Source organism: Pleurodeles waltl, chromosome 6 (assembly GCF_031143425.1).
Source record: "Pleurodeles waltl isolate 20211129_DDA chromosome 6, aPleWal1.hap1.20221129, whole genome shotgun sequence".
NCBI lineage: Eukaryota > Metazoa > Chordata > Amphibia > Caudata > Salamandridae > Pleurodeles > Pleurodeles waltl.
The window spans coordinates 401,130,505-401,147,886 of record NC_090445.1 but is presented as its reverse complement, the minus strand read 5'-3'; the positions used below and the strand labels follow the sequence as shown (position 1 = coordinate 401,147,886).

Here is a 17,382-nt window from a genome sequence, read left to right as displayed (position 1 = left end):
TGGGCGCTAGGCCTACCCACACAAGTGAGGTACCATTTTTATCGGGAGACGTGGGTGAACGCTGGGTGGAAGGAAATTAGTGGCTCCTCTCAGATATCAGAACTTTCTGTCACCGAAATGTGAGGAAAACGTGTTTTTTTAGCCAAATTTTGAGGTTTGCAAAGGATTCTGGGTAACAGAACCTGGTCAGAGCCCCACAAGTCACCCCATCATGGATTCCCCAAAGTCTCTAGTTTTCAAAAATGTGCTGGTTTGGTAGGTTTCCCTAGGTGCCGGCTGAGCTAGGGGCCAAAATCTACAGGTAGGCACTTTGCAAAAAACAGCTCTGTTTTCTGTAAAAAAATTGGGATGTGTCCACGTTGTGTTTTGCGCCATTTCCTTTTGTGGGCGCTAGGCCTACCCACACAAGTGAGGTACCATTTTTATCGGGAGACGTGGGAGAACGCTGGGTGGAAGGAAATTAGTGGCTCCTCTCAGATATCAGAACTTTCTGTCACCGAAATGTGAGGAAAACGTGTTTTTTTAGCCAAATTTTGAGGTATGCAAAGGATTCTGGGTAACAGAACCTGGTCAGAGCCCCACAAGTCACCCCATCAAGGATTCCCCTAGGTCTTTAGTTTTAAAAAATGTGCTGGTTTGGTAGGTTTCCCTAGGTGCCGGCTGAGCTAAGGGCCAAAATCCACAGATAGGCAGTTTGCAAAAAACACCTCTGTTTTCTGTAAAAAAAAATGGGATGTGTCCAGTTTGTGTTTTGGGCCATTTCCTCTTGTGAGCGCTAGGACTACCCACACAAGTGAGGTACCATTTTTATCGGGAGACTTGGGGGAACGCTGGTTGGAAGGAAATTTGTGGCTCCTCTCAGATTCCAGAACTTTCTGTCACCGAAATGTGAGGAAAACATGTTTTTTTTGCCAAATTTTGAGGTTTGCAAAGGATTCTGGGTAACAGAACCTGGTCAGAGCCCCACAAGTCACCCCATCATGGATTCTCCTAAGTCTCTAGTTTTCAAAAATGTGCTGGTTTGGTAGGTTTCCCTAGGTGCCGGCTGAGCTAGGGGCCAAAATCTACAGGTAGGCACTTTGCAAAAAACACCTCTGTTTTCTGTAAAAAAAAATGGGATGTGTCCACGTTGTGTTTTGGGCCATTTCCTTTCGTGGGTGCTAGGCCTACCCACACAAGTGAGGTACCATTTTTATCGGGAGACTTGGGGGAACGCTGGGTGGAAGGAAATTTGTGTCTCCTCTCAGATTCCAGAACTTTCTGTCACCGAAATGTGAGGAAAATGTGTTTTTTTTGACAAATTATGAGGTTTGCAAAGGATTCTGGGTAACAGAACCTGGTCATAGCCCCACAAGTCACCCAATCTTGGATTCCCCTAGGTCTCTAGTTTTCATAAATGCACAGGTTTGGTAGGTTTCCCTAGGTGCCGGCTGAGCTAGAGGCCAAAATCTACAGGTAGGCACTTTGCAAAAAACACCTCTATTTTCTGTCAAAAAATGGGATGTGTCCACGTTGTGTTTTGGGCCATTTCCTTTCGTGGGTCCTAGGCCTACCCACACAAGTGAGGTACCATTTTTATCGGGAGACTTGGGGGAACGCTGGGTGGAAGAAAATTTGTGTCTCCTCTCAGATTCCAGAACTTTCTGTCACCGAAATGTGAGGAAAATGTGTTTTTTTAGCCAAATTATGAGGTTTGCAAAGGATTCTGGGTAACAGAACCTGGTCATAGCCCCACAAGTCACCCAATCTTGGATTCCCCTAGGTCTCTAGTTTTAATAAATGCACAAGTTTGGTAGGTTTCCCTAGGTGCCGGCTGAGCTAGAGGCCAAAATCTACAGGTAGGCACTTTGCAAAAAACACCTCTGTTTTCTGTCAAAAAATTGGATGTGTCCATGTTGTGTTTTGGGGCAATTCCTGTCGCAGGCGCTAAGCCTACCCACACAAGTGAGGTATCATTTTTATCGGGAGACTTGCGAAAACGCTGGGTGGAAGGAAATTTGTGGCTCCTCTCAGATTCCAGAACTTTCTGTCACCGAAATGTGAGGAAAATGTGTTTTCTTAGCCAAATTTTGAGGTTTGCAAAGGATTCTGGGTAACAGAACCTGGCCAGAGCCCCACAAGTCACTCCATCGTGGATTCCCCTAGGTCTCTAGTTTTAAAAAATGCACAGTTTTGGTAGGTTTCCCTAGGTGGCGGCTGAGCTAGAGGCCAAAATCTACAGGTAGGCACTTTGCAAAAAACACCTCTGTTTTGTCAAAAAATGGGATGTGTCCACGTTGTTTTTTGGGGTATTTCCTGTCGCGGGCGCTAGGCCTACCTACACAAATGAGGTATCATTGTTTTTGGGAGACTTGGGGGAACATAGAATAGCAAAACAAGTGTTATTGCCCCTTGTCTTTCTCTACATTTTTTCCTTGCAAATATAAGAGAGTGTGTAAAAAAGATGTCTATTTGAGAAATGCCCTGTAATTCACATGCTAGTATGGGCACCCCGGAATTCAGAGATGTGCAAATAACCACTGCTCCTCAACACTTTATCTTGTGCCCATTTTGGAAATAGAAAGGTTTTCTTGATAGCTATTTTTTACTCTTTATATTTCAGCAAATGAATTGCTGTACACCCAGTATAGAATGAAAACCCAAGGCAGGGTGCAGGTCATTTATTGGCTCTGGGAACCTAGAGTTCTTGATGAACCTACAAGCCCTATATATCCCTGCAACCAGAAGAGTCCAGCAGACGTAACGGAATATTGCTTTAAAAAATCTGAAATAGCAGGAAAAAGATACAGAGTAAAACGTAGGGAAAAATTGCAGATTTTTTCACCTCAATTTAAATATTTATTTTTTCAGTTGTTATTTTCTGTAGGAAACCCTTGTAGGATGTACACAAATCACCTATTGCTGAATTCAGAATTTTTTCTACTTTTCAGAAATGTTACGGTTTCTGGGATCCAGCATTGGTTTCATGCCCATTTCTGTCACTGTGTGGAAGGAGGCTGAAAGCACAAAAAATCGTAAAAATGGGGTATGTCCCAGTAAAATGGCAAAATTGTGTTGAAAAATTGGGTTTTCTGCTTGTTCCTGAAAGCTGGGAAGCTGGTGATTTTAGCACCACAAACCCTTTGTTGATGCCATTTTCAGGGAAAAAACCACAAGCCTTCTTCTGCAGCCCCTTTTTTCCCATTCTTGGCCTCCTTCTGGGGAACCCACAAAGTCTGGGTACCTCTAGAATCCCTAGGATGTTGGGAAAAAAGGACACATGTTTGGCGTGGGTAGCTTATGTGAACAAAAAGTTATGAGGGCCTAAGCGTGAACTGCCCCAAATAGCCAAAAAAAGGCTCAGCACAGGAGGGGGGAAAAGGCCTGGCAGCGAAGGGGTTAAGCCTGCCTGTTTTAATTCAGTGACTTTTGTGATTTACCCTAACAGGGCTTGTAGCTGTTGCTTAAATAGCATCAACCCCCCTACTCTTCAGCCAAAAACCCAATTTCTCACAATAGCATAACATATCATAACATATTTTGCCTCCATATGTGATCTAACTGATGATAAAAATTGTGTGAAATTACTTCCCATGGACCAGTCTGCTTTTCCTTGACCAAAACATACTTGGCTTTGCTAAAAAGTCCCCATGGTGTTCCACCATGCTATCCAACCAAACATACCATGAGAACCAAATATCATGTAAAAAATATTGTGACGTCAAAAATATGTTTTTCATTTTACATGTATTTGGAAAGTATTTTTTAAGTGAATATAGTTTTTGAGCAGTCGGGCAGACGAGTCCTTTAAGCAGCACAGCAGTTCTTCTGACAGAGTGCAGTTATATTTCCAGAAGTGTCTGATGGGGGGGGGAGGTCAGAGAGCTAGTACTGAGGCCCAAAAGTGCCTTGAAGTGAGTGTGACTTCAAAGAAGGGTCTTTGAACCGCACAAGGATCCTTTCCTCCCCATTCCTGGCTCCATTCTATCAGTAGGAGGTAATCAGCCCTTTGTGTGGGGGCAGACCCTGCCTTTCTAGATTTAAGTTTCACCCCTCGTACCCCTCCTGTCCAGGAAGAGCCATCAGAATGCAGATGAATGCAGATCAGTACTCAGAAATACCTACCCTTCCTGTGGTTTTAGATGTCTAAAGGTAATTCACAAAGTGAGGTTGTGGTTGTCACCCACCCCAGATGTGTACTGGAGGCACACCGAGCAGTAAGAGTGGAGAAATGCCCACTTTCTAAAAGTGATATTTCTAAAATAGTAATGTTAAATCCAACTTTACCCATAAAGAGGATTCATGAAAAACATTCCAAAGTTATGAAACCTGATGCAGCTACTCCTTCATAATCAGGATTTACAGCTTGAAAGTATATTAAGGAATTCCCAATGGTAGCCTATGCAAGGAGGCGGCCTTACAGTAGTGAAAAATTAATTTGGGAGTTTTTCACTACCAGGACATGGCAAATTTGAAAGTACATGTCCTACCTTTTTCTTACACAGCAAAATGCCCTTAGGGCTACCTAGGGCCTACTTTAGGGGTAACCAATGTGTAAGAAAGGGGAGTTTAAGGCTTGGCAAGGTTTTTAAATGCCTAGTCAAAGTGGTATTCAGATTGGAGACAGAAGCTCTGTAGTGGCAGGCCTGGGAAATGTTTAAGTGGACTACTTAAATGGGTGGCACAGTTAGTGCTGCAGGCCCACTAGTAGCATTTAATTTACAGGTCCTGGGTATAACACTTTACAAGGGACTTACAAATAAATCAAGTTTGGCAACTGTGTATATATTAATGTTACCATGTTTAGGGGAGAAGCACATGCACTTTAGCACTTGTCAGCAGTGGTAAAGTACTCAGAGTCCCAAGACCAACAAATAGACTCATAAAAAATCTGATGCCAGCAGGCAAAAGGTTTAGTGAAGACCACCTTAAGGCTGACGGATCTAACAATGGGTATGAATGTCTGATTTCATTCTTTTTCAAGGCCTTTATCCACTGTTCAGAACATGGCCCAACTGGTAATGTGCCCATTCCATGGTTAGTTGCTCACCTGTCAGCTCCTCAGAGGACTGCACAACACCTGACTCTTTTTACTTGCACAGAGTGCATCTGAATATGTTTGTCAGTGTTGTCGCAGAGGGGAGCATCAGATCAAGAATTCTGTAGGATTTTGTAACATCATTGATGACTTCCAAAATAAAAAGCTCTCTCACATTCTCAGGATGCCTTGCAGACAGGAGGCCACTATATTTGGCAAGAACATAGTCAAACTAGAAAACGGTTCACTAGCCATTCCTCCAAAGGGAATTATCTTTTTGAGTGTTGATGTTGCCATTATTTTTTGCACTTATTTTGAAGTACTGAATCCAATACTTATAGATTATATCTTATTATACATGTCGTATTATTGTAATCAACATTGTAATTGTAATAATGTAATCAACATTATTACTTTCATTCATTCATACTGAGTCCAGTACTCAAAACTAAAAGTGGTTTTCAGTTGGAATGTTTACATAGTTACAGCAATGCTTTGTGCCATGATCTGTAAGAAACTTGCTGAATAAGGTCTTCCAAATGCTCTATTACACTGCACGGTTTCAAAGAGGATAGGTTTTTTTTCTCTACTGAACTTTAGTCACTTAATTTTAACTCTCATTTTGCCCAGACAAGTTGTGGGAACCATGTTCTTAGGGAGCAAAATGCCCATTCCTTGCTCAATTGACTCTGTAGGGCAAGGCTATTGAAGGAAAAAAACTAAACATTCCAACAGAATCTTAACATCAGAGCCAACACCTTGCTTGGGTGAGGCTGCTGGAAAGAGAGGAAGAGCTTCGATGCTCCAGGTTTCACTTCAGTGTTTTGCTTCTCATGACCTGGGCTGCTCGCTCCGCTGCTATCTGCTCTGCCTCCAATCACAATCCCACATGACTGTTCTGCCTGTGCCTCCTGCCCGCCGTTGTTTGCTGCCTGTTGGTTCCACCTCCTCTTGTTGACGGGGGCAGCAGGCGTGGCCATGGTAAGGTGGGCGGGACAGGTGCCGGCTGAGATGGCATAGCGTGGCTTGGGGAGCCGCACGGGGGGCAGGCTATACTGACACCAGTACTAAAGGTGGCAGCAGCGAAGTTGGGCCTGTGATGATAAGCGACTTGTGGGGACTGAAAGTAGCAAGCCATAGGCCCAAACAAGCCCAAGAAGCAGGAAGCCCAAGCCATGAGACACCAGCCGAAGGCATGAGCAGAGACGGGCCATGTTCAGGCAAGTGGGAAAGAGCTATATAGTCATCAGGTGGAGGCGGTGGGGGCGGGCAGAAAGGCTGCAGGCAGTCTGAGCTGCGTGGAGGCTGCTGGCATTAGGCCAGTGCAGCTTGTTTGGGTGAGTCTGTCCTGCTCTGCTCCACTACCCCACTAGCTCCCTAGGACCTCTAAGAGCCCTCTGAGTCCTGTGCTTGTGCACTTTGTGCCCCTGATGACATATGCTGCTTCCATGTCACCATAACTGCAGAAAATAATAATTGTTAAAGATAAAAAAACAGTGGTGGTCAGCAGCCTTTAACCACAAGTTGTATTTCATCTGTGGCCTCTTTGAATCCCAGCACCATGCGCCTGTTCTGTTAATCTACAAGGTAAGGCCTGCCCAACCCTGTTGTAACCATTCCCCAAACGATTGGCAAGGTGACCAACTCCAATATGCCTTGTGAATCGACTTTGCTGGCCTATTTTAAAAAAAATCCCCACTGTCAAAAGAGCAGAGGTCTGTGGTGTTTTCTGCACAGGATGCAAGAGTGCGACTACAACAAACAGCATCATGGAGCACTTAGCGAGTGGGCCTCAGATAGTTGAGTTTCAACCCATGATACACTACCCCCAGCAGCCACTTTTTCCTTTGGGTCATCCTGGTTCTTTTAGTGGTCAAGGGGTTGAGGGCTTGGCCACTGACACGTCAGAAACAAAGAATGAAGTAGTCGCCCTGGTCCCACCAGCTTCTAACCAGTTATTGGGCATGTTGAGGAGTAAAGTATCGGCAATAGTATTATCAAGCAACTACTCATCTGAAGCTTTGGAAGCTGTATTCTTCCCCTATGAGTCCTTCCAACAGAATGTGCAATCCAAATCCCAGCAGGATATCAGTATGGCCTATACCACTAGCCCACCAGCTGTGCAATGGACTCGAGCCCCAATCGGCAGCATATTACCTTTACTATCAATTAAATCACTGAGTGTGGCTAGCACAGGCAATGCTGTGCATGAATCTATAGGTAAGGAGCGAAATGATCGATCCCTCTTGGATTTATATTTTTCCTCAGAAAATCTGTAAAGAGCTTGGGTGCTCAGCCCAATGCTACTACTAGCATTGCAACAGACTCCAGTGATCATGTCTGGTCACAGTTTATACAAACGTTACAATCAACTGTCTAAGCCTTAATTTATCACTCTGATAAACTGGATGTGCAAGTTGATTTGCTGAACACATTGCCACATACGTGGCTAAGGTTGACTGCAAACTAGACGATCTAAACAAATTGATCATCAGAGCGCAAGCAAACACCAATTTGGTTCAATCAGTTTGCTGCTGTTCCCTGATTATAGAAAGCTTGTTATCATTTCCAGCATTTTTAAGTTAAGTTCTGACAAAAATTAAGAGGTCCCTGGATGGCTTGGGTCATCCAGAACCACAGGCGAGTATGCCCCCCAAGCCTACAGTCGCACAGATGAAAGCTAAAACTCTGTACGACTATTTTGTCCTATTAAGGGTTTAAAAAGTGTCAAGTCAAAATTGAACCTCCAAGAAATTTCCATAGCAGTTGAACAAAGTGCTCGTGTTCGTCCAGTTCACCATTTGGACTGCTACCCAGGGGTAGAGTCCTTAGATAAAATACGGTCTCCCCATCATCCTCGTAATATACAAGCTGACTTGTCAAACTCAAACTTTCCAGAGGCTGACCCCTCTTAGCAAGAGAGGAAAGAAAAGACTTTGAAAACAATGGAACAAAAGGCCAAGCCAACCTTCATCTACAGGTCATAATCTTCTTCCAGTATTTACAAATAAACACTAAAAATCTGCTCAATATGAACCTCAGCAGCATCAATTGTTTGTAACTTTGATCACACAAATTGAAACAGTGACAACCAGTCTGAGTCACCCCTAATTACTAAGCGTCATTGCACAGAGTCCATTGCCTAGCTTTCTAGCTTCAACAGATGAAGCATCCCGTTCTCCAAATAAAAGTAAAAATGAAGCCATTGCGATAGTAGTCACTACAAGTTCACGAGGGGACAGGTATGTAACTATATTCAATTTAGAAAATTGCTTCAGGCAGTTCCATTACACACAGCAGCACTAGTGACTCCATGGGGACAAATTGGGACTGGCAGCCTACAGCCTTAATTAACCAGTACCCTGATTGAACCAACGGTGGTGCGCCTCTGCGGCCCTTGTACAAACAGTTATCACCACGCTCCTGGAACATCGATGGCACAGCTCAGAAAACACAATCTTTAGATTTAATCTCATTCCCAAATTGTCATGAAATTATTGCTTTAGAGCAGTGGTTCCCAACCTGTGGTATGGGGACCCCTGGGGGTCCGCGAAGCCTTCTCAGGGGGTCCGTGTCTGCTTAGAAAATTAAACAATATTAACAAATATTGACAAATTAGGTCCCATGCTTCCAGTAATGACCCAGTGGGGGTCCCTGGATTCAATGATGATTCAGTGGGCGTCCCGGGGTTCCATTAATGATACAGTGGGGACCACAGAAATCAAAAGGTTGGGAACCACTGCTCTAGAGGAAACCTGGGCTGAGAGAAGCTATGCAATGCCAGGTTAGAGTTCTGGAAACCTGCACTTAGAGAACATCAAAATGGTAGACCCAGAGGTAGGCTATCTATATATATCGAGGTCAAGCTAAAAGGGCGAATCACCCCCATCACACTGGCAAATAACTGGTTTCAAGGCTTTAAGAACAGCAATTGGAGACCAAAGCAAGCCCTATTTTTAATAAATGTCTACATCAACCCAGGTGCAAAGGAAAAGAGGGTGACTTAGCCAGTGATCACCCCCAACCTGATTGCTTAATAACAGGGACTTCAACACAAATCATTTTCAAGACTGTGCTGAGGTCCTTGAGGGGACAAAAACTATATAATCATCTGCTTGTTCCTAAACACTCTAAGCCAAGAGGCTGTTCTGGTAGTTACTTGGGTGAATACATGGTTTTCCAGTTAAACAGCAGGGGTTACAAAGTATTGAATGCCCGTCTGCCGCAGGATATCCCCTCAAATTGGATGAGATCTGATGGGTGAACCTGCTCTTTCTTGTATTTCACAATTTATAAAGTTGAAATGCTCCCTTTCATCAAAAATGTTTTTATATCCCCATGGGCAGAGAGTCATCATCGCCCCCAGACCATTGTCATAAGGTCCAACCTACAACATCATGCCAGGGTGAGGTCTGTAGAGGGAAGATCATGCACTGGTATGTTAAAGGACATAGAATGGAGTATCTCCACTTGTGATGCAGTAATGGCAGAATGGGTGGAATATCTAGATTCTGGTGAAGCCGGTAACAAATCCCCAATTACAACATGGGTTAGTCTTCTTGCCTGATTGTGGACAAGATTTCAACAGCCAACGAGTCAACTTGCTCCATCCAAACCAATTATCTCTTCAAGTATTTGTGCCAGTAAGGATTCCAGTTAAAAAAATAAACAAGTAAATGGATCAAGGGAGTAAGGCCGTACAACCATTACGGAAGGGAACTGGGCATCATACCTGGCTAATCATTTCTTTACAAAGGAGTTACAAGACAATGCTCCGCATAAGGGTTTGCAGTGTTCAACTGAAGTGTCTATCAATTCTTTGTCCCCAGTTTCAGATTATATGTATTCTCTTTCTGGAGCTACGCTACCCCCTCGATATCACCTACAGCACATCATATCTAAAGCAAAAAGAGATGGGGCACCAGTCTCAAATGGTTTGCCTCGGGTGCTGTTTGAACAGGACATAACCGTTTGGGCGGATAGGGAAGATCGGCTAACACATCTCTTCGACTATTGCATGGGGTGCTCTAGATTCCCCGAGTCATAGCAGAGTGCCATTACCCATTCGCTACATAAAGGTCAGACCCAAACAACTACAGGTTAATGATGCTACTTGACAGCGAGGCCAAATACAATGCCAGTTTACTTTTAGAGGATTTGTGGCCTTGTGCTGAGTTGAAGGAGCTAATTCCGAACTACCAAACTGGATTCACTGCTGAATCAGATACATTAACCAGCTTAATGGGGCTATCTATTCTGATGGACACGGCAACAACATCATGCTCTGTGCTGCACTGCTGCTTTGTGGATTTCAAGGCAACATTTGATTGGGTCCTTAGAGTGATTCTGTGGGCAAAATTACAAAAATTGGCATTACCCTCTATGCTACTCGAGGCAATAATCGAGTTTCATCCTGGAATCTGGGTTCACATTAAATTGAGAGACAGCGTCTCCCTCTCAAAGAAAATCTCTACATCTCATGGTGTGAAGCAAGGATTCGTGCTAGCTCCCCTGCTTTTCAGTTTATTTATTGTGGATCTGTCAGCCTTACTTGATGCTACCAACTATCAATTCCCCAAGAACGGTGGTTCATCTGCTGAATGTTGACAACCTGCCAATGTTCAGCCACACAAGGGTAGGCCTATAGGGGGTGCTCAACCAGCTATTCTCCTACACAGCCTCCAAGAACTTGGAGGTGAATTTGTAGAAAACAAAGGTGGTCTCCTTTGGCAAAAAAAAAGTATCTGGGGATGGCTGTCACTATATCAGCAATAAAATCATCTTAGAACAATCCTACAAGTACTTAGGGGTGACCATTGACACTAGGGCAGCTTTGTGAAGCAGTACAAAGAGGTTGAAGTAAAGCCCTGGCTCTGCAGGGTAGCTTTTTAAAATTATTCTAATCCCTCCTGGGACCAAGTCTTTCTTTGCTGCTGGAAGTCATGAGAGCTATATGAGGGTTTTCCGGTCTCTGAAATGTTCATCGCCCGCCCAGAAAAGACTTGAATTTAGCCTCCCGGATCTGTTGGTAGATGGAACATGTGTTTGTCTCAAGCTGTGTCACTAGCTATGGGGGAGGGGTGAAAGCAGGCAATTTAGAGTCATTGTTATGGCTTGAAAGTAGTTCCAATGGGACAAAGTGGTCACAGTATCGGTACTTTGAAGACTGCCAGCTGTTATTGAATGAGAAAGATCTGTGGGCTGCTACCCCAACCAAACTAACATTACAAATAGGCATCAAAAAATTGTCCAGTCATGGTCTTTTGACTCCGATTGAGACCTCCTTGCTCAGCATAAGCAAGCCTGGGCAGTCCTTAAAATTTGTCAGTCACCCTCCTCAGCCAGCTACCTTGCATGTACTTACACTTTTTTCTGAAGGAAACATGTATGGCACCTAGGTTGGGAGACTGGTCTTTTATAAAACACCTACCTAGTTGGCAACAGTCAGCAGCTGAATTGACCTGCAGGGGCTGTGGCGGCTCGAAAGAATCCTTTCAACATGTGGTGTGCCTTTACCCAGCATTATTGAAGGAACGCAGATTCAGGTTGCAAGGAAAGTGGAATAAATTGGGTGTCCGCATGTGTTGACAAAGTATAATGCATCCCAGGAACATGATGCTGAATGTCTTATTGACCAAATGTATTATCACTATGTTAAACAGGTTTAACTGCATGGCGGGTTCATAGGTGGCTATGGCTGCGATTCTTGAGGGCCTAGAAATAGGCCTTTTTGCAGAAACCATGAAACTAGGCTGTGTTTCCTTTTACCCTTGTTTTGCTTGACTGCATGACTAGGAGCACTGTAAGCAGTGACTGATTGTCTGTGTGGGTATATTTCGCTCTTGCTCCATGGTTGTCTTAGGACAATATAACAATAACTGATTGCTGTGCCATACACAATTTGACTCACTTTTAATGCCAATATATTTTTTTTCTTTTTCTGTAGCCACTGCTGCACTAAGCACGCTAGCACTTTAGGGAACTAGGGGCCAGATGTATGAACCGTTTTGCATGGCGCAAACTGCGAAAATCGCAGTTTGTGCCATGCAAAACTGACATCGCGATGCACATTCCCATTTTGCGAGTCGGTACCGACTCGCAAAATGGGAATGCGACTCGCAAATAGGAAGGGGTGTCCCCTTCCTATTTGCGACTTGCACCGCGATGCAGAATTGCTTTGTGACCACAAAAGCGGTCGCAAAGCAATTTGCTGTTAGCACCCATTTGAATTGGGTGCTAACTTATTCGCAAAAGGGAAGGGGTCCCATGGAACCCCTTCCCCTTTGTAAATGTTGCACAAAATGTTTTTTCAGAGCAGGCAGTGGTCCAATGGACCACTGCCTACTCTGAAAAAACGAAAGCATATGGTTTCATTTTTTATTTTGTTTTGCAACTCGTTTTCCTTTAAGGAAAAGGGGCTGCAATACAAAAAAAAAAACTGCTTTATTGAAAAAGCAGTCACAGACATGGAGCTCTGCTGTCTCCAGCAGGCCACCATCCCTGTGAGTGCAGTGAATCACAAGGGGGTCGCAAATTGAGACCCACCTCATTAATATTAATGAGGTGGGTCTTTGCGACCCCCTTGCGATTCGCAGGTGTCTGAGACACCATTCTGCATACGAATTTGTGAATCAAAAATTGGGAGTCACACCGACTCGCAATTTCCGATTCGCAAATTCGTACCTTTCTAAATCTGGCCCTATGCCGCTACTTTTAACGATTACCTTGTGTAATATTTTTCACACTACGGTCCCAGTAGCTGTGCTGTAACATTAGATTTAGGCTTATCCTATGCTGCTATTGACATGTAGTTCCATTGTTGTCACTATTTCACTGCATGTCAGCGCTTGTGAATATATTGCTGCTTTCACTAGCAAGCAACTTTTGTAGACGTTGTTTACATGTTTTTTTATTGTTGATTGCACTGCCTGATATGAGTGTCTTGTTTTAGCTGTAATAATGGTTTTTAAGCTTTGTATATTCACAAAGATTGAGTGTTATAGATGTTATTGTAAAAGTCTGAGTTTTTCTTTTAATTGTAATGGATTTTAATATCTGTACAATAAATACTGATATATACCTTGCTAGAAACTATTTTAATGGGTTCACATTATGAAAAACCTTATTTACAGCAATGAGTTCTCCTCTGAAGCTTGTCTGACGTTTGCCAGGTTAATGGAGAATATAGATGTGGTGAATGAGCAGACTCATTCACAGATCAGACATTAACCTTTTTTTGTGACTTGTAACTTTCAGGGGAAACTTTTGATACCTTTCGTCAGACACTCACTTAACCTTAAACATGTGCACATTCATTTTACACAATAGAAATGTGATCTAGTTCTCTGTGCAGCTCGTTCATTCATAAATATAGAAGAAGGGGGGCTGGGTAGGCTAAGAACCTTTTAGTTCATGTAACCGTGAAGGTAGGCATCTCAATGGATCCAAAATATCAACCCCTACCATATACATTATATAGCCCATCAAGCCACAATCAAACGGGGGGGGGGAGTTTAACCATTTACCTTTTATGAAAAAAGTGATTTATCTGTGTTTAAAAGTGGTAGAAAACAGACTTGCTGGTCCTGACGATTGATGTATTCTATCAATAGCATGTTCACTAGCAAAAAATATATATACTTTCTTTGTTAAATGGATTGTTGATTTCATTTGACATTCGGCTACTAACCAGTGACTTTCCATAATGTGCTTGCTTTAGATGGTATTTTAAATCTGAGCTGAAGAGATGACCACAACTAGTAATTCTACTTTTATTTTTACAGGTGCATGTCTTTAATATATGAAGACATAAATTGGTCTAAAAATGTAAAGGAACGTGAAAACAAGTTGAGAGAGGACCTCAATAAGCCTTCCAAAAACCTACTTAGTGTATGGCAGAAAATACAACATGCACTTGAAGAGGGGATGTGCTCCCTCACAATTCTTTGGAGTTACATAATTGGCAGTCATATGATAAAAGAAGTAGGTAATCATTGGTCTCTATAATTATTAAATGTGTAGTTCTGAGAATTTTCAATCTGTTCTGCCACACTATCAGATACAGATATATTCAATGCATTTCATTTACCCTGTGTAGGTCATGTATTAGGCTAATGGTGGCAGCTCTGCTGTGATGTTTGCATTGCTACTTTAGTAGGTGGCACAAAGAGTGCTGCAGACCACTGGTGATACTTAGCTTAGAGGCTCAGACACAGTGGGTACCATATACTAGTGCTTTATAGGTAAGTTAAATATGCCAGTGAGGACTGTACCAATTTTACTATGTTGGAAGGAGGAGCACAACCACTTTACCGCTGGTTAGTAGGGGCGAGGAGCACAGTTTTAAAGCCAAAAAAATAACATGGTTCACCAAAAAGGCACAAATTTAGAGGTGACCCTGCTGAAAGTGCGAATTTCCACAGGTACTGTAAGATAGGGATGTAGTCTCAGTTTATTTTATAACCATGCACTCTGTGAAGTATTTGTGAGATTTTTTAAACATGCTTTTATGAACAGAATTGTCCCAAAGAGGGAAATTAATTCAGAATGAAAAGCTTCCCAACCCCTCCCCCCACGGAATAAAAAATGTAGGTAATAAACAAAACATCAAGTAGCTGCTTGCTTTCAAACACTGAACCAAACGGTAAGAGGCTCTGGTTCCACTGAGAAAGGAACAGATTAACTGCTTGCCAAAAAATGGTAAGGAACATCATTTACTAACTAAGAGTGTGTTTTAAAGATATAACAAAGTTAATTTGTATTATGGACGAGGTCCCAGCTTTTTCAGGGCATACTTTTGCATTAGTAGGCTATGCAACACAGGACGAAAAAATGTTATTCTGATCCAATTTTGGTGCAGGACACTCCCTTCAATGTGCAGAGACAGTTCATGCCTGATGTATGGAATTCAAGTGGGAGTGCAATAGATTGGAAAGGAGTGATTAGAACTAAGCAACTGGTAGCAGTGTATCTGGAGCAGTCCAGCTTCTGATAAAAATATAAAATGACAGGGGTGGCTCCTCTGCTAAAGTGGAGGAGCATCACCCCACTGGATTATGGGGAAAGGAAACATAAAATGACAATAACACTATATTAATATCATTTTATTTTTCCTGGCTGAAGAGGTGGGGCAGGGCTGGGCTGGAGGGAGGGGGCTGGAAGAGGGCTATGTGCACCATAAAGTGTGCATGTCTGTTTAGTTGGCCAAACAGACATGCAGAGTTTGCATGTTCTCTATCCGGCTGTATTGCACAGCCGAGTGGAGAACATGCCCAGGCTCCACTCCCAGTCTGAGCAGCAAAGCAAGCTGCTCAGACCAATCACGACATCGCTGTCATGCTGGTGACAGCGGTGTTGTGATTGGTTGGGAGCATGTGTGCAGCTGGGAAGAGGCAGAGGATAGATGGAGACAAACATGTCTCTCCCACAGGTATGCTTTTTTTTTCACCCTCAACAAATGAAAAGAAGCATTTGTTCATGAGCAATGGCTCCGAAGTCTGCTATGCTTGGAGATATGCCCATGTGCGAAGGTAAAATGCTGTCACTCACTGTGAGCAGAGCCAATAGCTAAAGTGGGCTGAACCATTGCCCCACGTAGTATGCACTGGTGGGTGGAAGCAAAGCTTGAATGACATCTTAAACAATAAATAAAGACCTCTGATTCAAAGCCCCTGTGTGTAGGTATGTACATGGCTAAAGTGGGCTGAACAATCGATTGCCTATGCAGTATGCACTGGCAAGCAGAAGCAAAGTGTAAATGACATCTAAACAGACCAACAAAGAGGGATCCCTGATTCAAAGCCTCTCTACACATGTGTACACATAAGTATTTTATTAAGGATTTTTTCCGAAAATATACGTATGGTGAAATACCATAAGCTGTCTCTAGGACAGATCTAAAAACAACAGCAGCAGACACCGGTGGCAGAAGAGACGCAAAATTAGTGAAACCTCAATGCCAGCAAAATAAATGTGAAGCCAAAGTTAAAACAAATTAAAATAAAACAATCCACCACCAGCAGATACAAGCAGCTGCCTGGAAACAGGTGAACACTAAGTCCCCCAAGATATGAATACTGAGAATAACCTACATCAACATTTGCAAATATGTCCACTAAATGCACTCTCATCCACTACTAAAAGTAAAATGATTTAGAAATGTGCAAAAAGAAAAATGTACCTAACACCGGATGGAATTCTACAAATCCAAACATTCCGAGACTGAAATTCCTCTGTGCAGGTAAATCACAAGAATAGGGATAAAAGCCACCAAATCAAAATAAGACATCTAAGATTGACAGCAAAGTCATTCATTTATGAACAAGGGACTGACCACAAACCCACTCTAGGTATATCTGCTTTATTGGAAGCAATAGGTCTGCAACAGCAGGCTATGGATGTCTTCATTAAAACTCAAAAGGGTATTACAAAGGAATATCCCAAACATTACATACAAGGTTGTATCCTAAAGTGATTTTCTTAGAAGTCTGATGTCTAAGAAGGGTGATACCAGAGGTGCATACCTATGCAAGGCTCATAACAGCTGTTCCTAGAGCAGACCATGAGTGCCCATAAACACCCTTTGTATATCAATTCCCTAGTTAAATATGCGCCTCTCCGCTCTTTAGCAAAATAGCATTCCCTTTAGTAGACACTCTCAAAAGGTAAAAACTTTGTGAAACAGGTACTCCTTTGCTCATAATAGGCATGAGAATATGGGGTGGCACAACACACCTATCTGGCATTATTAGCCTAGTAATCGTATATTATTACACATTGAATGAACAGCTTTGTCTTTTTTGGATATGAAAAAAAAAAACACTATCGAATTTAATCCAACCAAAAAAATAGGAAGACCGTGAGTCCTCTTATGCTTAATGCCTTTAATGGACAAGACGTCCTTTGTTAAAGATACTGTTCTTTAGTAGAAAAGCTTTCGATTTTGTAGACTCTGCCACAGCGTAAAAACGATGCAAAACAGGGTCTCTCTATTTCTCATAATAATATGCGTGAGAAGATGGAGTGGGAACTTCACACCTATTTGACATCCTTAGTTTAATACTCGTGTTACACATAGTAGAAACAGCTTCCTCTTACTTGGCTAAATAAAAAAAGATTAAATAGTATTGTATATAACCCAACCAATAATAAAGAATAACAAGAGGTTATTAGTAGGTGTGTAAAGGGCATCTCTGACAAACATGTGACACGGACTTCTAAATTCACCACGTCCTCCTTCTCATATGGTAAAGGTGTAATAATTAGGAGGCTAATTAGGAGGGCGCGAAGCCTTACATCTTGGATGTATGATTGCATCTGTGCAATCTGAACAATTATTTGGGATTCTGACAGCATCTGCGTTACAC

General features: G+C 42.6%; 1 protein-coding gene across 4 annotated transcripts in view; it reads left to right on the top strand.

Annotated features, from left to right (window-relative positions):
• The window catches only part of LOC138299778 (cytosolic phospholipase A2 gamma-like), a 1,040,695-nt gene that overhangs the window by 499,166 nt on the left and 524,147 nt on the right, over window positions 1–17,382 (top strand). For all 4 annotated transcript variants that reach the window (XM_069238328.1, XM_069238327.1, XM_069238329.1 and 1 more), the window contains exon 6: window positions 13,801–13,999. In XM_069238328.1, the coding sequence (XP_069094429.1) occupies window positions 13,801–13,999 (199 nt within the window). The remainder of the gene's footprint in view (window positions 1–13,800; window positions 14,000–17,382) is intronic.